The 22,184-nt window shown below is 40.6% G+C and overlaps 1 protein-coding gene across 1 annotated transcript; it reads left to right on the forward strand.

The window, feature by feature from the left end:
- The first annotated feature begins 18,156 nt into the window (after positions 1–18,156).
- SAYSD1 (SAYSVFN motif domain containing 1) lies at positions 18,157–22,178 on the forward strand. Its single transcript, XM_060754085.2, has 2 exons — positions 18,157–18,406; positions 21,641–22,178. Exons 1-2 carry the CDS (start codon positions 18,251–18,253, stop codon positions 21,965–21,967), a joined length of 483 nt encoding a protein of 160 aa, XP_060610068.2. The 5' UTR covers positions 18,157–18,250; the 3' UTR covers positions 21,968–22,178.
- The last annotated feature ends 6 nt before the right edge of the window (positions 22,179–22,184 follow it).

The raw sequence follows: 22,184 nt of genomic DNA on the forward strand, positions 1-22,184 counted from the left end.
TAGCACCTGAGGAGCCTCCTTGGAATTAGGTGGAAAAGAGTAGTAGAGTTGTGTGTCATCCGCGTAGAGATGGCACCCAACTCCAAAACTCCGGATGACCTCTCCCAGCGGTTTCATGTAGATGTTAAAAAGCATGGGCAACAGAATAGAGCCTTGCGGGACCCCACAGGTCAAAGGCCAGGGGTCAGAGCAGGCGTCTCCCAGCTTCACCATCTGAGTTCGTCCCTCCAGGAAGGACTGGAGCCACGACAAAACCGTGCCCCCAAGGCCCATCCCGGAGAGACGACCCAGAAGGATACCATGATCGATGGTATCGAAAGCCGCTGAGATGTCCAAGAGAACCAGCAGGGTCACACTCCCCCTGTCCAGCTCTCTGCGGAGGTCATCCACCAAGGCGACCAAGGCTGTCTCGGTGCCATGACCAGGCCTGAAACCAGACTGTGACTGATCTAGGTAGTTGGTATCGTCTAGAAAACCCTGGAGCTGAGAGGCGACCACCCTCTCCAGCACCTTACCCAAAAAGGGGAGGTTGGAGATCGGTCTGTAGTTATTCAGCACCGTGGAGTCAAGGGAAGCTTTTTGATAAGTGGGCGAACCACGGCCTGCTTCAAATTAGATGGAAAAATTCCTTGCTCCAACGATGCATTGATAATCAATACAAACCAGTCAAGCAACCCCCCTCTGGCTGATTTAATGAGCCAAGATGGGCATGGGTCTAGAGATGAGGTGGTCGCTCTCACAGCCCCAAGAATCTCCTCCACGGTTTCAGGAAGAACAAGCCTAAAAGAATCCCACAAAATTGGACAAGCAGGTGCCTCCGTCACCTCTTCTGGCACTGCGATGGAATTGGAGTCGAGCTCGAGGCGTATCTGGGCGACTTTATCTGCAAAATGGTGTGCGAAATCGCGACACCGAGCTGCAGGGTCGTCAGGGACCTCCTCCACCGCAGGTGGGTGGAGGAGTTCTCCCACGACCCGAAACAGCTCCGATGATCTATTTGCTGCAGATGCTATACGAGCGGTCGTGAATGATTTCCTGGCCACCCGTATGGCCACGGAGTATGCCTTAAGAGAGGCTCTAGCCCGTGTTCGATCAGACACATCTCGAGATTTCCTCCATTGGATTTCCTCCATTTGCGCTCTAGCCCCCTTCTCGTATGCTTCATCACAGCCAGCTCCTCGGGTTTTCTACAGAGGGATACAAGATAGGCAGGCAAATATTCTCCAGACACCCTATTCTCACACATGGTGTGAGAGGATGAATGTGTCATTTTATAACTGGCAACTTCTAATTGCAATGATTTTAGGGAATTAATGCCAAAGTAGAACTGCTCTAGAATTTGGTGATTGATTGTGTTTGTTTGCTTGCTAGTTCTGTCTCTATTGCTCAAGAACAGAATTCTTTAAAAACTTTCAACTTTGAGAGGAAGGATTAAATAGCATCCTGGGAAATGGATGAGCTACTTTAATGGTTTGAGTTTTCTGGCTGGTTTTCCGATGTGGAGCTATATTACATCAATTCTGAAGGAACTGTGTTGCTTGCTTGGTTGCTACCAAGCCCAATTCTAGGTGCTGAGTATTACCTTTAAAGCCCTAAATAGTTTGGATTTTCTACACAACTTATTTTAAAAGAGATATTGTAACAAAACTCCAGTCAAAACAAGGCAGTGGAATTTAATGCTGCCCACGGCATTGACATTGTGGCCCTTGCAATGTCAGCTTTTACACCAACATTAGATGAATTCTGCTTCAAAATGATGAGACCTGTAAATGATGGATCAAAAAATGACATTTCTGTGAACACTGAGTTGTCAGCTATCTTTGTGATAACTTTTGTTGTATCATCAACATAAAATCATATGTGTAAGAAGGATCATTAGCAGTCTGAATTTTCAGAGTATATATTCTTACTGAAAATCAAGATGTAGCAGGCTATGGATGAATAGCTGTCACATAGCAAAAGTAAGCCAGCTCAGAAGAATTCCTTCAAGGAGGAGCATGTGCCCCAGAGTTTTAGTAAATGAAAATATTTATTGATTAAACTCAAAATTAAGCTATAACATTGGGGGCCAAAATCTTAGATGATCTGAACAAGCTCATCATTTCCACAGAGTCTATTGTTCCACCTGCTACTTTGGACCTCCCGATTTAATAGTGCAATGTGTGGGGTTTTATTAGTATCTCTGTAAAAATGTCAATAAAATAAATCTCAAAGTTTACTACCAGTATAAATATTTTTTCATATAGTGATAACTCTATTTTGCTGACACACTCTATTTCAGAGTCATCCACTGGAGCTATTTATTTATTTATCGTGTCAGAAGCAAATTGAGAATACAGTTATAATGTATTAAAAAACCACAAATAAAGTTAAAAACTTGGCATTATGCTAAATTTCCTTTGACCAGAAACTCGCCACTTCAAGTGCCGTTGGTGTGGCTATAAGAAGGTCCTCCACTGGAGCTGAAAAGGGCTCTTTTGTAATTCCAAGAACAGCTTTATTGGAAGTGGCATTTAAAATTCTTCCATACAAAGTGTTTTTAAAATTATACAGATAAGTGCGCTGAATACACAAAGAGGACAAAGAGGGAAAAGTCCCTTTAATGGACAAAACTGGCTAACTAAACATGTGAAATGTAATGTTACCTTTGAAGAACAGGATTCATTGTTCAGCAATTGTGGGTTGCCTTTTTTTAACTAGCAAAAAGTAAGACAAAATAAGTCAGATGTTGTTCCATTAACCCCGTCTCCAAATATTGAAGTCAGCTATTTATTGAGTAGGGGACTAAGGATATACTGAGAGAAGGAGAATAAGGGTCACAAATCAATACTCTAACAGTAAAAACTTAAATATGAGTAGTCTTAATTGTATGCCAGGTGTTGGTGAGTTCTCCCAATCCATTCTACCCATTATCCTTTTCTTGAGTGAGTTCAACTTTGCTAAAGTCATGGGTTTGGGGACCGGGGTGTCAAGCTCCCAAAGGGTCGAATGAGACATGAACAGGTTGAAGGCAAAATCAGAGGCATTTATTCACCTTGGCCAACATGGATGTCAGTGGAGTCTGAGCTCCAAAGACTGATCTACCTCAATGCAAACATATAGAAATATTTATAAGACCTTTAAACAAAAGGACTTCTGCTGCCCCAAGTGTCAATTGACCCAGATTGTGACAGGCTAGGATCTGAAGGCTAGTTAGCTGGGATGTTCTCTCATTGTTGCCGATTGGTCTCCGAGTTTGGAAAATTTAATAAACTGTCATTGTATATTTTAAGGCTTGTGTCTGTTTATTGATCTGCCCAGGAGAAGGGTGTAGGCAAAAGGTTAGGCAGAGATAATTGATTTGAATGAGTTTTTAATGTTTCTGTATGGGTCAATATGATGGGTGCCAGCCAGGTAGACAAAAGGATGCTCAGGGTGTTGGCAAAATCAACTGAGTCCTCAGAGAGAAGGTCTGATGTAGCAATAGGGGTGTGAAACATTCCCGGGAATAAAACCAGGTATCAGGAAAACCTTTTGGCTCTTCCTAATGTCCATTATGTGGTCCATGTGTCTTCTCGGGCTGTTGTGAAAGGATTATGTTAAGTAATGTGTGGTCATCTCCTGAAGTCTGAGCTGTGTATAAGTGCTTCTCTGATCTTGGAAACTCAGGAGGATCGGCTATGGCTATTGGATAGGGAGTTACTGACAAATACCAGACGCTGTAAACTATATTTCAAAGGAAGGAACTTACAGAAACACCTCTTGAGTATTCATTGCCTAAGAAAATTCTCTAAATTTCATAGGACCATGACAACTCAACAGGCAGCAAGGCCCTATTACATTATAACATTTTTGCCTTAGGAGACTATAATAGAAACTAACCCAAGAAATTCTAATTGATTTTTGAAATATATGTGTTATAATGACATCCATACTGTTTTATGCTCACAAGAATGTTAAAGGTTTTTCCCAAAAAACCCAACAGAGTACAAATGGCTATTTATGTAAGATAAACAGACCCAATTTAATTGTAGTTCTCATTAGGACAAATGCCACACATCACACAATAGGGTGAGCTACCTAAAAGAAATAGCTCGCTTTTTTATCCATTTCTCATTAATATGTGTAAACTGTTTCTCCTTTATCAGTTAATGTCCTTACCACTTATTTTCATTACTCTTATTCTCCTACTCATTTCAAAGAAAGAAGAGATATGTCAGGCAAACATTTGGGCATCCCGACTGTGTAGCAAAAAAATAATATAAAAATCCATCAAAAATCAAATGAAGAAATACAAAGACTGTGACAACTGATAATTCTGCAAACAAAAGAATATTTATTTTTAGAGTTTTAAAATGCAAATTATCAACGTATCACCTGGCATTCTTTTCTCCAAAGTACTTAGCATATATCAGCGCCTGCTGTCCAGTTTCCATTAAGACAGCAGCTCTACTTCTGTGCTTTTTGTTACGTAGGCACATGTTTAACATTATGACAAATTGGGTAGCACTGAAAGCATGATGACAGCAAGGTATGTAGGACAAAGCATTCTTTTTTTCTTGATTGATTCTTCCCTATTTCCTCCTTTGGACACAGTGAAAAAAGATCATTCATAACTGCGTGCATTAACTGAGACAACTGTTATTTGCTCCTTATAGCAGCTGTGCAAAGCTGCCACAAACATTTGTTGGATTTGGCAGCAAATCTGTTCAGATAGCCATAATAATGCAATTGAAGTATTTCCCCATTAGAACATTACCCTTTTACTTAACAGCAGAAATGTGCTTGTTCCAATAAAACCATTCATCCTAGCATTTGTATTGAAAGGGCCAAAAAAGAGGAAACATGTCTTGAAAGAACACTGTCTTCAAGGACAAAAGTTTCAGCAACAGCTTTACAACTTCATTTTTTTGCATATGGCATTTCCCACAGATCCTTTCAATTGCTACCATCTCTCAAAGGTGTATGTTTTCCCGGTTACTTGTAAACGCAAACTAGATTCCATAGAGGTCATATTGTTTTCATCAACCAATATTCTACCAATAATGTGTTAAATGAAACGTAAGAAAGTATCACTGTTTTCATTAGCTGAGAGTTGGTCGTGGTCATATGCCCCTCCTCATAGCAGAGAATGAGATTCAGAATGAACAATGGAATAAGGTGGTTTAAGTTTTTTGTAGACCTAGCCTCATTCAGTATACAGGCAGTTCCCATGTATAAAAGAAGATAGGTTCCATAGGTTTGCTCTTAAGTTGAATTTGCATGTAAGCCAGAACAGGTACATTTTTTAAGGCTAGCTCCTGCTGTATGTGTGTATAATCTTTGGCTAGCATAGGGAAGGGGTAACAGCCCTGTGGTGTTTATTTTGCTGTCTGTGCCTCTGTTCCTTAGATTTCACCTCACTTTCTGTCCCTGTGATAAATGGATTTTGAAAAATATGGTTTATTGTGCAAATACGGATTGATGATAACGTTTCAGTGGAGACACCTTTTTCCCATGATAACTCTTCCAGGAGTGAATTTCTCTTCCGAGGGGCAAATTTCTCTCATTTCGTGTTGGCTCACCCCAGTTCTTTACTATGAGATGTTTGTAAGTTAGATGTCTGTAACTTAGGAACTGCCTTTATTGGAATGAGATCAGTATTTGTGGTGGCCAATTGAGATCATGTGACTGTTGCATTGAATATGATCTGAATGTTATACACATATACGACTTCATCAGACAGGCAAAACTGCCCGTTCTAGAACACTTCAATCTTACTTGAGACATGGAGCCCACCAATTCCCATAACACGGCATTGATCTATTTCTAGAGGGATGCCATGCCTCAAGTGTGGTTGAAGTGTCACTGGCAACACAGGAGGCTTCCCATGTTGCATAGAAAACAACTGGGGCGGAGGGGTGGAGCCTGGTGACAATGCTTCCTCCTGTGGGTGTGGGATAAGGTAGGGAAGATGCAGGGCGATGGGTTCCCCATGCCCAATACTGGATTCGGCACAAGCCATGGTGAATCCCCCCCTCTATTGTCTCGGATAGGGGACCTCAATGTGATGAGATTCTTAGTCAAGGACATGATGTTAGTTTGTATCAGTATACTGAGGGGTCTTGCAGCACCTGATTGCTGAAATAGATGGAGTCTATGCAAGCATATGCTAAAAAAATCTTTCTGGGTCTAAAAGGTTTTACAAGATTTCTTGGTATACAGCAGAAATTTTGTTATGCATATAGACATAGTACTCTGCCATTTTCTGCTCTACCTAGCTGCAGCTGCAAAATCCAAGGGCCCTTTCACATTACACAGTTATAGTATTATAATTCCATTTATACTGCCATGGTTACATCCTAAAGAATCCAGAGATTTTCAGTTTGGTGAAACACTAGAGATCTCTGGCCAAGAATTCCAAATACTATTCCCCAAAAGGCAGATCCCAGGGTTCCTTAGGATGAAGTCATAGCATCAAAGCAGGGTAATAATACATGTTTCAAGTAAAGCCTCTTTGAGTTTCCTGTGGAGAGAAAATGTGGGGAAACAACAACAACATCATCAACAACAACGTCAACAACAACAATGCTTGTAGCTCTACAAATTACTGTTGCCAATAAAGCAGGAATGGGAACCGGATGGTGCAGCAGATCACAGAATGCATCAGCCCTAGTCATTTTAGCCAATCAAGAAAAAAGTGGGAAAGTGTGAGCCAACAACTATGTGAAGGCACACTATTCCCAACCTTGCTATAATAACTGCTGTCTATCATACAGCTGGACCAATGTTATTTTCAGATTATTTTCAGTATTAAATTCCCTGAACGGGTTCTCCTATTATAAAAGTTTTATTTTCTTATTAAATCTTATCTATCGTGGGCTCATTTTTGTACTATAATTATAAATTTGTGGCAAAAAAATTCAAATGAATACTCATATATTATAAGTGAATAACTTTGCAGCAGGGTGTTAGAATAAAGTCTCCCACCTAGCAAAGTACTGAGCAAGACTTACCCAAACTAAAACTCCTCTTAACTCAAAATTCTACAAGTCTAGTGATGTTGGAATTACTTAGAATAATTATGATTATCTTCACTGAACTTTATGCCTGCATTTTGGCTGGGTCTCTGGACCAGGAGAGACTAGGGGTTGTAAAGCGCCTTGAGTCGCCGATTGGCTGAGAAAGGCAGTATACAAGTACAGCAAATAAATAAATAAATAACCTCTTTCCCCCACTTTGCCCATTTTTGGATCTTTACTCATTTTTTGATCTTTTCCTGTCAAACTTTAGACAGAGGAAGCATTCTGCCAGGAGACTGCTCTGTTGGGAGATCTCTGAATTCTGCTAGAGAAGACCGGTCTGCCAACAGAACAGTATTTCGGCCAGCTAAAGGACATTTTAGTAATGCTGGTTCTCTGCAGCCAGCCCCTCTTGGAGTTGGGAAACTGCTGGCAGGAGCGATAAAAGATGAGAGAAGAACTCCCTGTTTAGAGTTCTTTCTGATGGAAAGTGTTTTCCTAACTTTTGAACAATTATATTGCATTTTATTTAACTGCACATTTTCTGTAATATATATTCCTGGTTTGCAAACATGAGTGTATACACAAAATATTAACAAAACTGGCAGCATGTACACACATATAGCATGTATAAAAGTCATACAGTTCAGATCAGTCTCAATTGCTTTAGGATTCTGCTTCACATTTCCAAGAAAAATCCATAAGATAGTTTCTCTTGTAGATAGCTTGGGGCCACTTATGACCAGTGAAATGCATTTCTCTATTACTCGCTTTACTTTAACCATCAGTAGAAAGACACCGAAATCCTACTTTCTCAGTAATGATGCATGTCACTTGCAATGGTTAAATCGAATAAAAAAGATAAATGTTTTTCCTACTAGATGTGTATTATATCTGTTCTGATGGAGTTAGCAGAAGTACAAAAAGAAGATAGAAAAGCTATGCCTGAATGTAGCTTTTGCCTACACATGGCAATCTTGTATTAAAATGCCTGCGGCTGCTGACTTCTAGGGAGAATATTATCACATGGATTTCACTGCTCGGTGCAGTCTGAATTAATGTGAGAAATAAGTGCACCAAGAAATTGAAATACAAACACCCATGTGAACAACTCATTTATTTACTCTCAACTTGTGAAAATTCATATATAAGGTGCACCATAAAAATACAAGTGTGTATGTGTTTTTTTTCCTGAGGGGCAGGGGGAGATGTATTATAATGGTGGTTTAATCTTCAGTATGATATAATGGAATGAGTGTCATATTGCAATTTTGGAGACCAGTTATGAAAATTCACTAAGGCAAGTCACATACTCTTAGCCACAGAAAACCTTGTGATACGTTTGCCGTAGGATCGCTGTTGTTGGACGTGACTTGAGGGTACACCATAACTAAATGTCCTTCTGGATCTATTGGTGCAGCATTTCTCAACCTGGGGCTCGCAACCCCAAGGGGGTCGCAAGGCCATTTCTGTGGGGTTGCTGTCTCTTTCAGTGCTGTCCCCTCCTTGGAATGGTGGCCTGGCTTTTCTGGAGCCTCAGGTTGAGAGAGGCTTGGAGCCACACAGCCATAGTGACAACTACAATGGGGTGGCAGCAAGGTTCACAAGGAAGGCTGGAGAGAGAAGAAGGCAACAGGCCTCCTTCCTGGCCTCGCCACTTCTCAGCCCCTCGCGGAGCCCAAGCAGGGAAGGTGCACTCACCTCAGCCTGGTTGCCAGACCAGGGACAAGCGAGTGCCTCGCAGTTGCAGCTGCTAAAAAAGCCACGGCTGGAAGGGAAGCAGCCGCTATAGCGTCCCCTCCCCCGGCTGTGCACAGAATGGCCAGGCTTCTCCCTTGCTGTCCTGTCATGGCCCTGCATCATCTCCGCTTGTTGGGCTCGGTGGAGGCACCTGGGGGCGATGGGAAGGTGCCTCTAAAAAGTCAGTAGAGGTGCCTTCCCATCACTCCTAGTGCCTCCACCTGCCAAGCTCGGCGGGGGCAATGGGAAGGCCCCCACCGAGCTTGGTTGAAGGTACTGCAAATCCCATCATCCGTTGTCCATGCCCTCCCAAACATTGTTTCTGTGATTACTTTGCTTTAATTATGTTCAATTTGTAACAATAGAAATACATCCTGCATCAGATGTATCAGATATTTAGATTACGATTCATAACAGTAGCAAAATTACAGTTATGAAGTAGCAACGAAAATAATTTTATGGTTGGGGATCACCACAACATGAAGAACTGTATTAAGGGGTTGTGGCATTAGGAAGGTTGAGAACCACTGTGGTAGAGAAAGATAGACCAGCACTAGCCTGTTAGATAAGGAGAGATAAGCAGAAGAGAGTAAACAAATCCTTTCCTGCAGTGTTTGGCTGAACAGATTCCTATGAGAAGAAAAAGGAATAACTGATTATAAGGCAAACACTGGTTATGGCCATTCTTTCATGCTATTAGATACAATTTCTGACTAATATTCTGAGAACTGATGTTGTAACATTTCCCAGGATTTTGTTATTTGAACCGCATCTAGATGGGACAGAAATACCAATCTGTTTGCAGATTACCAGAGCTCAAACCAATGGCTTGGTAAATTTCTTGTTTTGTGAGGCTTGTGTAGAATAATATCTGACATTTACAGCTGACAACAGTATTTGAAAAAAAAGTACTTATCAATATTTTTCTCATCCAAGGACTTTCACAAAAACCACAAATACTTTCATGCTTAATCAATTTTTTAAAGAATGCTCATAATGTCTGACTTGCCCTTTTGGGTGAGAAAAGTATTAAATATTTCAATATATTGTATCAGGAGTTCCAAGATCGACAAAATGCTTGCTGTGGTTGTGGATAGCATTATTATTTGCTATGTTCTATGCAAAACAAATTAGATTATTTAGGGCATCAATTATAAAATGGATGAGGATGTGTCAGCCATGTTTTTACAGAGCTCTGTATTAACATTACAGCACAAAATATTTTCAGGATACCTTGTAAAGTTTGTCTTGGCCCCATGTTGTACTCAATATTAATAAAAAGAAATATGTATGAGTCCTTTCAAGCCTTCCTATTTATTCCCTGATCACAGCAAAATTCTTATAATTATAATTAACTTCATTTATATCCCAGATTTCTCCCTATGGGGACTCAAGGTGGCTAAAAATCCCACACTTAGTCATTTAAAAAGCGTAATAAAAAGTTAAAAAACAATTAAATAGGAAGTGTGGTAAAAACAGAATATACAATACATGCACTTAAAATGGCCTTTAAAACTCATAGCCCCCCACCCCACCCCCAAATCCAAAAGGAAGGCCAGTAGGGATGGTGCCATCCTAGTGTGTCTTGGGAGGGGGTTTCACAGTCTGGCAGGAGCAGTCACCAAAAAGACCTTCTCCTGTGTTCCCACCAAGCGTGCTTGAGTGGGTGGTGGGACAGAGAGAAGTCCTTCCCTAGATTGTAGATGTCTCCCAAATAGATTGCCCATGGATATTCATGGATAGCCACAGGTTGTGGTGATGCATGGGTTCAGCATCATGATTCATTTTGACCACCTGCATTGCTGTCACACCCTTGAAGTGCCAATATATAAATACATGCAAACAAGCAAAAAAGGATGCATGTCTATAGAAACAATGACATCTGATTCCAGAAATTTGAACTCGACAACAACCTACCTCTTACATCATATATAGCTATGATCATGGATAATCCCTTTATATGGAGGCCCTGATGGGCAATGGGTTAAACCTTTGTGCCGGCAGCACTGCTGACCGACAGGTTGACAGTTCAAATCCAAGGAGTAGTGTGAGCTCCCATCTCAGCCCTAGATTCCCATGCATGGACATGAGAGAAGCCTCCCATAGGATGGTAAAGCATCAAATACCGGGCATCCCCTGGGCAACGTCCTTGCAGTCAGCCAATTCTCTCACACCAGAAATGAATTGCAGTTTCTCTAGTTGCTCCTGATAGACAAAGAAATCCCTTTATATAAAATCTCAAGCCAACCTTAACATCCACTAGCAACCTCAAGTGATAGAGCTTTGTTCTTCTGGTGATCATAGCTCAACAGGATGACATCTCCAGCCTTCTCCCACCAGTGATCTCTGGTTTTATAAGGATTTACAGAATTCATGCTTATGATTGTGAGATTGGAGATTGTCAGGACAGTCTGAAACATCATCTTGCTGCTTTCCAGTCATCAACAGATCTCCATCACTCAGTGCAACTGTTGTCTATTCAGATAAGTCTAAGTTATGCATTTGTAACTGCTCACCAGCATGCCGACTATAGTTTTCAAATGTTTAAGGCATAATTTACTTCTTCACAAATGGAACTAAATATACAGAAGGAATATAAAGCACTTTTGGTCAAATGTATAGAGCTAGTGATACGAGGTTTCTACTAAGTAAGGACAATGCAACGATAATTTTACAAGGTCTTATGTGACACAGAGTGGCGTCACCCCACCAAACTACAAATCCCAGGATTTCATAGCATTGTGCCATGGCAGTTAAAGTAGGGTCAAATTATATGAATTCCACAGACCTCCCAGCAATAGAAGAATGGATTGTTAAAGTTTTTAAAATAGCAAAAATTGAAAATTAGCAATTATGAACAAAGAGAAAACACACACACCCACAAAATTTTATCAAATACTGGGAGCTATTTGTAAACTTTGTTCAAAAAAGAAAGAGAGGAAAGTTTTTATAGAAGGCTTCAAATTTAATATTTGTAGGGAATCTATAAATAATAACTATTATGTCAGAATAAAGAATAGAAAAACAATGTATTAGGAAGGAAGAATTAGCAACTATATATGAGTGCCTGCAACCCAAAGGGTGGGAAATCACCACAAGAAGGGTGAGAAGAGGGAAGGGCAAATATATACTGAATATATATGTTAGGTGGTATTGTACTTCTTCATGTATATATATTCATTTTTATGAATATGTAAATTTAATAGATAGATATAGAAGTGTGCATGTGCGTGTGTGTGTGTGTATATATGCGCCAAACTATATCAATTCCACAATTTAGATGCACCCTAAAATTAAATATAAAATAATTATTTTAAATGTAGAATTCATTATTTCTGTTATTTTGTTCTTTTCTTTTCATCTGCTGCTTGCTGTATGGTCTGATATCACACAACTCTTTTTAGAAGTATGTCCTAGCAAGTTCTGTGCAATTTTTTTACTAGTTAAATGAGCATAATATGCAGACTTTTAATTTTTTTTTTAAAAAATGAAACCATTATTGGCAGAGTTAGAAAGCCTTGACTTTAACACAGTTTCATATCCCAAGCTGCAGTAAAGAACCATATACACAATGCTGCAATCCTTTGCTAAGGAAAAGAAATCTTTACTACTTGCGAATGCAGACTTGGCTCCCTGAACTCCACTGAGCTAGTGAAGCCCAAACATTAATTTAATAATCAGCTGGCCTTCTATTCCTCTGAGACATTTAGCAAGTCAAAGTGCAGAGATATACATGTCACATCGGAGGCATTTTCTCTATAAATTAGACAAATCCATCTGTACACAAGAAAACAAATGAGATTTGCTCATCATTAATATTATTTTGGAACAGCTTGACATGTGCAAAATTGGCTGGAACGGATAAAATGTGTGGCCAAGAGAGCTATAGAACAGCAATGCTCTAAATGATTTTGTTTTGATTGGGTGAACCTCTGGATGAATCTGTACAAAAGTGAATATATTGTTCCTTAAAAATTGTATTCCACCATACGATCATAGTGACTGACCAGCAGAGGATGATTTAGCTTAAATTTAAAGGGATTTGGCTGAGTCTCAAAAGAGCAGATCATCTCAAAAGGGGCAGAGAGGTTTGCATAGGGTTCCAGAATTAGGAAATGCCTGGTGCTCGTTTTCCATTCATACTGCAAATGAAGGATAGTTTCCATCTAAGGCCCCTTCTACACAGCCATGTAACCCAGAATATCAAGGCAGATCATCCACAATATCTGCTTTGAATTGGGTTATCTGTGTTCACACTCCCATATAATGTAGTTCAATGTGGATTTTATACAGCTGTGTGGAAGAGGCCTAAGTAGCTATCCAGGAACAAAAACAGTAGCTGGAGTTGCCGTTAAAGAGCCTACCAGTAATTATCACTTTCAGGCTGAAGTATTATACACAAGGCTATAATTTCAAGCAAAACAAAACAAACAACTCTGGTTGATACTTTTGGACAAGTATGCTGAACATGACAGAGCTCCTAAATAACTCTGCTATTAAAGCACTTTAAATCAGGGCTACTCAAAGTCATGGTCCAGGTGCCAGCACAGGATCACAAACCACTGGCTGTCTATTCCTGAGCACATTGGGCAACTTATTGTTGGCATGCTGGTAAGAAAGAATTGCTGTTGTTCCATACTGAACAACTTGGGAACTAGCACTGCTGTAAATGGCATCCTGACAAATTCAATTGCAAGTCAAGATATGAGCAACTGTACCATCATGGTGAAGAAACAGAGCAAGGAAGAAATATGTGTTATGCTTCCTCTGGAGATAGCATTTCTTCTTTGCACTCTTTTAAGCTCTGCATTCCCTTCTCAATGTACTCAGCATTCACATTTATTTCATGGAAGGACAATACTCAGGATTTAACTGCAGCCAACAAGACACCCCTTTCCCTATCTAGAACCTTGTCTAACTAACAAGTGAAATCTTACAGCAGGTCCACACAACCAGTGGCCCTCCAGCTGTTTTGGCCTCCAACTCCCAGCAGTTCTAGCCAGTTTGTCCAATGGCCAGGAATTCTGGGAGTTGGGGGCCAAAACCGCTGGAGAGCCACAGATTGTGCAAGCCTAGCTTAGAGATTTAATTTTGAGAACCCATTTGAGACCTTGCATCTTTTCTACACCATAGGCAGAAGCCGAGATGGGTTGACTGATCTATAGAATAGGATTTCATTTGACCCACACTTAAATAAGGGAAATGGCCATTTATCATGACCTGTTTCATCATCCCAACCTTATCTGTAAAGAACTGCTGCATATGGTTTTATGAAAGGTTAGAGGTGATGTCCTTCTTTTATAGTCTTCTTCTTATAGCTTTGTTGGATTAGTGTGCCAAATTTTAAATCCTTGCCTGCAGCTGCAACACCTCTTGAGTGTCCTCCGCTGGATGGCATTAATGCCATAATTTAAGGGATATGCAGTAGGATCCCAGTTAACCAGAACTCAAGCAACCAGCAAAAATAAAATTACAGAAATAATACTTTAAATGTAAAAAAGCTAGTTTTATAATAAAGCTGTTTTCCATTAAGTCAAGTTTGTCTTTATTTGCTTTTAATTATTGTGTTTTGATATTTATATCAAATCAATACAAAATTCATAGTATGGTATACTATGGAGTATAGTATTAGTTAGGTCTACAGTATTTTAATACTCTTAAGCAACCAGAAACTACATTGTCTGGCACATAACTGGATGCTTAGGTGACTGAGAGTCTAATGCAGGGGTCCTCAAACTAAGGCCCGGGGGCCGAATACGGCCCTCCAAGGTCATTTACCTGGCTCTCGCTCAAGGTCAGCCTAAGTCTGAAATGACACAAAACAATAATCCTATCTAATCAGCCAAAAGCAGGCCCACACTTCCCATTGAAATACTATTAAGTTTATATTTGCTAAAATTGTTCTTCATGTTAATTATTGTTTTTAAGTGTTTTTTGCACTACAAATAAGATATGTGCAGTGTGCATAGGAATTCATTCATGTTTATTTTGGCCCTCCAACAGTTTGAGGGACTGTGACTTGGCCCTCTGTTTAAAAAGTTTGAGGACCCTGCTCTAATGTATTAAAAGCATTTAAGTCTTTCAGCAAATTGCAGATTCCAGGCTTCTGTGGGATGAACCATGGCAAAGTGGTAAAATTGTACACTTATAATTGTACATCACAGATAGTGATGTACATGCTTCTTATCTCTAGCACATGTAAACATTATTGACATGAGAACACATTTTTGTGTGCCCCTGATGCAAGCAATATCCCAGCGTGGATATATGAATCCACCAGCCTAAGAAGCGATTCTATGGCTACATCTTCTAGACATTTCATATGGCCCTTGTAGTTTTCACATCAAAAAGTAAAGGCATCTCAAAGTTGGTGGATTACATCATTTAATACATTTAATGTCCCTCCAATTATTTTAAATACTCAGAGAAAGTAAAAGAATTACATGTAAAAAGGAAGCAAAAACAAAAATAGCAACCCTCAGTTACAGAGCATAAAATCCACAAACGTAGGACAAAAAATGACATAGAACTACTGCCAATAAGCCAGTATCATTCTTCTCTTCTCTCCAAATATTATTCCACTCTACACAATGGTTGAGGGTGTTCTGATGACCGTTAAATACTGCTGAAAATATTTAGGAGTTTTAAACAAATATATTCAAGTGATCAAAGAACTTTAGAGAGCCTATATGAAAAAATTAAAAAAGGAAGACAGTCCTGTGAAATGACTTCTGGCAAACTTATATTAAAACAGGCTATTTTATTACATTACATTCTGTAATAGGCTAACACTCATCCACATAATTTTATATCATAAATGTAGGTACTGGGGTTTCACTTGGGCAGCTAAAGGTGATAATGGTGATAAAGGTAACAATCTCTACAGAGAACCACTGCTTTTAACATGACCTGGAAATCTAATTTTACAAACCTGGTAATTGGGGATATTAAGAAAGGTTAACCATGATAAAAAATTAACATCCCCATCTTCCTTTTGGCCTCGCCTAGTGTTCATTTGATTGTTATTGGCACTGAGGTCTAAATCTATTACTATGCCTAGTCTGAGGCACTAATGTTATAGTACATAGTTAAGATCCCAGATTGTTTTTGGCTGTTTCTTTTAGATAAACTGCTTCAAAAAGAGTGGGATAATATGTGGAAGAGTGCCATTCTTTCTTTGCCTCCCATTGCCTTGATCCAGATCTACAACGACCAAGTAAAGACAAGCATGCATTTTAATCCTACAAGAACAAAGAGCAAAACAAAACAGTGTGAGATACAGAGCAGCAAGATGGCAACATCCTGGAAATGTATGCAGAACAAGGGGAAGACATTAGGGGCAATTGGGGGCTTTTACAGGGGGCTAGGGCTTCAGGACCCTCATAAACATGGAAAAACTGCAAATAAAAATACAATATTCTTTTTACTTGAGAGAACACTTATCTAGGAATCACTAGGTCCTTCCACCAGACATTGGATATAGATTCACATTGGAGGACCTACAAATGTCTACAGAAGTGACTATTGACCTTTGGGGCCCCTTCTACACTGCCATATAATTCAGATTATCAAAGCACATAATCCACATTATCTGTTTTGAATTGGATTATATTAGTCAACACTGCCAGATAATCCAGTTCAAAGCAGATAATCTGGGTTTTATATGGCAATGTAAAAGGGGTCTGGGTTGACCACAGTGTTATGTCAGAGGACCTTGCGCAGGCATGGGTAAACTTTGGCCCTCCATGTGTTTTGGATTTCAACTTCATCAATCCCTAACAGTCTACTGGCTGTTAGGGATTGTGGGAGTTGAAGTCCAAAACACCTGCAGGGCCAAAGTTTGCCCATGTCTGACTTAGAGATTTCGAGAAAGAACACACTAATAAAATAGGCCAATATATTGGTTCAATACCATCGTTGGTGGAGTTCAGAATACTCTGATTGTAGGTGAACTATAAATCCAAGCAACTACTACACCCAAATGACAAAATCAATTTTTTTGAGTGATGGTCACTCCTTGGGTTAGTAGGTGTCTTGTGTCCAAATTTGGTGGCAATTCGTCCAGTGGTTTTTGAGTTATGTTAATCCCACAAACGAGCATTACATTTTTATTTATATAGATACCATTATACTGTGATATTAGTAACATTACATGTTACTGGACACAGTGGACACAGTGATCTACGCTCTTGTTACATCCCGAATAGATTACTGGAACACACTCTACGTGGGGTTGCCTTTGAAGACTGTTCGGAAACTTCAAGTAGTCCAGCGGGTGGCAGCCAGATTGCTCACCGGAGCGTCATACAGGGAGCATACCACCCCTCTGCTATGTCGGCTCCACTGCTATGCTATGTTGGCTCCACTGACTGCTGATCCAGTTCCGAGCACAATTCAAAGTGCTGGTTTTGACCTACAAAACCCTATACAGTGCAGGCCCAGCATATCTGTCTGAACACATCTCCCTCTGCGCCCCGCCTCAGAGTTTAAGATCTTCTGGGGAGGCCCTGCCTCTATCACAAGTGAGGTTGGCGGGGACGAGGAGCAGGGCCTTCTCGGTGGTGGCCCCTCACCTGTGGAATTCACTCCCCGGGTTAATTAGATCGACATCCCTCCTTTCCTTTAGAAGGAAATTAAAAACATGGATTTGGGACCAGGCGTTTGGGTAATCTGGCAGATAAATAAAGGACAATGATGACTGATTGGAATGGACAATGTGGCGAACGTTGAGCATGAGATGGGTTTTATTGACTGTGATATATAATTGATTGTTTATAACTGTTATAACTGTTTTAATTGCTTTTTATATATGTTTATCTGTTAATACAGATAAACATTGTGATAAAAAAACATTGTGATAAAACATTGTGATAAAAAAATTGAAAAATAAAAAAAACAGATAAAAATTGTGCCTTTTGTAAGCCGCCCTGAGTCCCCCCTCGGGGTTGAGAAGGGCGGGGTAGAAATACGCGGAATAAATACATAAATACATGTAATATAAAATATATAATTATAACATCGTATTTTATTATTAGCATTATAATTATTATAAAATAAAATTATTATAAAATTATAAAATAAAATTATTTTATAATTATTATAAAATTATTCTATTAGTAGTAGTAGTAGTGTAGGCTCGGATATTCCAGTTCAAAGAAGATATTGTGGGTTATTCTGCTTTGATATTCTGGGTTGTGTGGAAGAGCTCTTAGAAACTTTCAATGGAAGCGTTGGGGAGTCTAAAAGGGGCCTTGCTGACAGATGATGCCTCTGGCTAGCTTTCCTGGGCTGAAAACTGGAATCGGAAAGAGTGAGCATTAAAGGCCTGTTCTAGAAGACTACAAGCGGAGGATGCTGGGAGTTGTAGTCTAAAGCCAGCCCCGACTACATCCAAACACGTTCTCCCCGCTCCCCCCGCTTTCCAAGGAGGAGGAGAGGCCGCTCCTCCGCCCTCGAGGCAGGCCCAGGCCGGTGGTTCCCTCCCACAGCGCAGAGAGAGAGAGACAGGCCTCGGTGCCAGGGCCTGCTCCATGGAGAAGAGGCTAGCTGAGTTCCGAGCGGCCCGGCAGGCCTCCGCCGCCCCTCCGCCGCTTCCTCCTGCTTCTCCTCCTCCTCCTCCTCCTCCCGCGAAGCCCACGAGAGCCGACGCAACGGCGGGCAAAGAGCAGGCCCCGCCGCCTCCTGAGGTGGGTAGGCCCGTTGCCAAGGAGACCAACGCGGAAGAGCCTGGCGGGACTGTCAGCAGGCCTTTCACCAGGCCTGCAGCCTTCATTCTACAGCAGGCCTGGGCAAACTTGGCCCAGTGGTTCTCAACTTGTGGGTCCCCAGGTGTTTTGGCCTGCAACTCCCAGGAATCCCAGCCAGTTTACCAGCTGTTAGGATTTCTGGGAGTTGAAGGCCAAAACATCTGGGGACCCACAGGTTGAGAACCACTGCTCCAGGTGTTTTGGACTCCAACTCCCACCATTCCTGACAGCCTCAGGACCCTTCCTTTTCCCCGAAAAGGAAGGGTCCTGAGGCTGTCAGGAATGGTGGGAGTTGGAGTCCAAAACACCTGGAGGGAGGGCCCAAGTTTGCCCAGGCCTGCTTTAACAGTAAATATTACCCATAGTATTGATTTGAAAACTAAATTTAGCCGTTATACGGCAGAATAAATGTTACAATATAATGTACAAAATGCTTTAATCAGAATTACAAATTCTATTCTAGGTAAGATGCTCAAATTGTCTTCTGCGTGCAGCAATGCCCTGTTTGCATTAGCCAAGCACAGAGCTGCAAATTTCTATTGTCATTTTAGGACACTGGGGGGGGGGGGGAGGATTAAGGGAAAAATCCAGAATTGTGAATTGTGTGTGTGTCGGGGGGCCTTCTCCGTGGTGGCCCCCCCGACTCTGGAACTCTCTCCCCAAGGACATCAGACAAGCCCCAACGTTGGCAGTCTTTAGGAAGAGCTTGAAGACGTTCCAGTGTGCCTTCCCAAAATAGGAAACTCCAAGGATCATGTCCCAAATGCACTTTACTAGAGATTTAAGATTGTCTGCACACCGCACCTATCTCCAAAAACCTATCAATTTCACCTGTCATGTCCAGCATTTTTTAAAAAAATTAATCATTACATTTGGCCCGGCCTTAGTTTTAAATGCGTCGTAGTGTTATTGTCTAATGTTTACTGCTAGTCTTTTAATGTTTATTGTTTTCTTTTATGAGTTTATGAGTTTGTTTATTGTTGGATTTGTTATGCTGTTGTTTTATTGATGTGTTGGGCCTCGGCTTCTTGTAAGCCGCACCGAGTCCTTCGGGAGATGTTATCGGGGTATAAATAAAGGTTTATTACTATTATTATCATTATTATTATTATATTGTGTGTGTGTATATATATATGCATATATTTCCACAAACTAGCTGTTCTTAGACTGTGGAACTCTCTGTAGAATATGGGACCCAATCACGACAAAGATTTGTGAATTAGCCTAAATGGATAAATTGATTAATCAACCGAACCCAAAGGATGTTCCCTCATCAAATGTTCCTCTTCATCCTGGAAAGAAGTGACTTGTGGAGTGCCACAGGGTTTGGTCCTGGGCCCAGTACTGTTCAACATCTTTATTAATGACTTGAGGAATGATAAGAGTAATGGTTCTCAACCTGTGGGTCCCCAGATGTTTTGGCCTTCACCTCCCAGAAATCCTAACAGCTGGTAAACGGGATGGGATTTCTGGGAGTTGTAGGCCAAAACACTTGGGGACCCACAGATTGAGAACAACTGGATTAGAGGATTAAAGGCCATGCTTATCAAGTTTGCAGATTACACCAAATTAGTAGATATAGCTAAGACTCTAGAGAACTGGATCAGAATTCAAAATTACTTTAACAGATTAGAGAGCTGGGCCAAAACTAACAGAATGAATTTCAGCGAGGACAAATGTAAGATGCTACACGTAGGCAGAAAAAATGAAATGCAAAGTTACAAAATGTGTGATGACTGGCTCGACTACAGTCCATGTAAGAAAGATCTTTGAGTCTTTGTGGACCACAAGATGAACATGAGTCTCTTTTGAACTGTGGTGCCCAGAACTGTGGTGTGGTGCAGGTAAAAAAAGCAAATGGGATTTTGGGCTGCATCATAAGGAGGAGTATAGAGTCTAGATTGAGGGAAGACATGGTGCCTCTATATTCTGCTTTTGTTAGACATCACCTGGAATACTATGTCCAGTTCTGGGCACCAAAGTTCAAAAGAGGCATTGACAAGCTGGAAGGTATTCAGAGGAGAGCAACTAAAATGATCAAAGGTCTGGATACCATGCCCTATGAGGAGCGTCTTAAAAAACTAGGCATGTTTAGCCCACAGAAGAGAAGGTTGAGAGGAGACATGATTGCCACGTATAAATATGTGAAAGGGTGTCACAAGGAAGCAGGACAGGCTTGTTTTCTGCTGCCCTTGAAACTAGGACTTGGAGCCATGGGTTCAAATGATAGATTTCCCCCGAGCATTAGGAAGAACTTCCTGACCGTACAGTGGAACTATCTGCCTCAGAGTGTGGTGGAAGCTCCTTCCTTGGAAATTTTTAAACAGCCTGGATGGCCATCTCTCAGGGATACTTTGATTGTACTTTTCTTGCATGGCAGGGGGTTGGACTAGATGGCCTATGTGGTCTCCTCCAACTCTATTATTCTATGATTTTATATGTATCATATAATATATATACACACTATTCTTACCTTTATTTGTATGTCACATTTTCTCTTAAGTGATTGAAAGGAGCAAACAGAGCTAAAAACAAACATCTATTTTTAAAATGATATCTATAAATATATACACACACATGCACACATAGATGTGTGTATGCATGTATGTATGTAACACCCTGTATAGTGTGTATGTTGGGGAAACTGTTGGTTATTTGAACCCTTGATCCACCTGAAAGCTCAACATTCTTCCATGTTCCCAGGTACTGTCTGCCGGTGAAAGTGCTTAGTCTTTTCTGCTGCCTCTACCATATGCTTTCTTACATTTATGATTGTTTTATTTCCCCTATCCCTTGCCACTTGGAGCATGAAGTGGCACAAGGCCAAGAAAACTGTATACAGATGATTCAGACTGCCAATATAAACCAACTTCTCTTCAGAGGACTTAATTCCCAATCCCTTCATCCTGTTAACTGCTTCATGAAAGGCTTGATGTTGTTCTTCATCTGTACAGTATCTCCTTTGTACATTCAAATACAATTTTTGGGACGTTGAATGGTGAGAGACGGTTACTGTTCTGAAGCAGTTCCCTAGTCATTTTAAATACTTGCAGACTGTGTTGTCTTTTCTTCCTCTGGTCTAACAAATAGAAGCTCCCCTTTACTTTTGCCAAATTCGTAGCATTTATTTCATTGTAACCAATGCAGTTCTCTTGTATTCATCTTATTTTCTAGGAATGCAGTCAAAGCCCCAAGGCCCAAGCTGTGACGACCCCTTTGCCATGGTGGACCCGCTCTTTTTTTATGAATGTGACTTTTCTCAAATTTCTTCTCTGGCTGGTGTTACTTGGACTGTTTGTGGAACTGGAATTTGGATTGGCTTATTTTGTGTTATCCATGTTCTATTGGATCTATGTTGGAACCCGTGGACCCGGAGAGAGACAGAGCGGAGAAAAAAGTGCTTATTCTGTGTTTAACCCTGGCTGTGAAGCCATCGAAGGAACTCTCACAGCTGAACAGCTTGAGAGAGAACTGCAATACCAGCCATTTTTATGGAGATAGCACATGTGAATAGACCTGACTTTTTTATTTGGACAAAAATGGAAGAAATTACCTGAGAAAACATTTCTCATCTTTTGGAAAAAAAAAAGTTCCAGCATGTTCATGACAATCTAGCTGCAATCCTCATACAAGCATTTAAAAGGTGGTGGGATTTTTACCTCTCCTAATTTGATGTTTGCAATGGTCAAATAAAGATACTGTGATTATGCCAGCAAGT

The sequence above is a fragment of the Anolis sagrei genome, chromosome 1, assembly GCF_037176765.1.
Source record: "Anolis sagrei isolate rAnoSag1 chromosome 1, rAnoSag1.mat, whole genome shotgun sequence".
NCBI lineage: Eukaryota > Metazoa > Chordata > Lepidosauria > Squamata > Dactyloidae > Anolis > Anolis sagrei.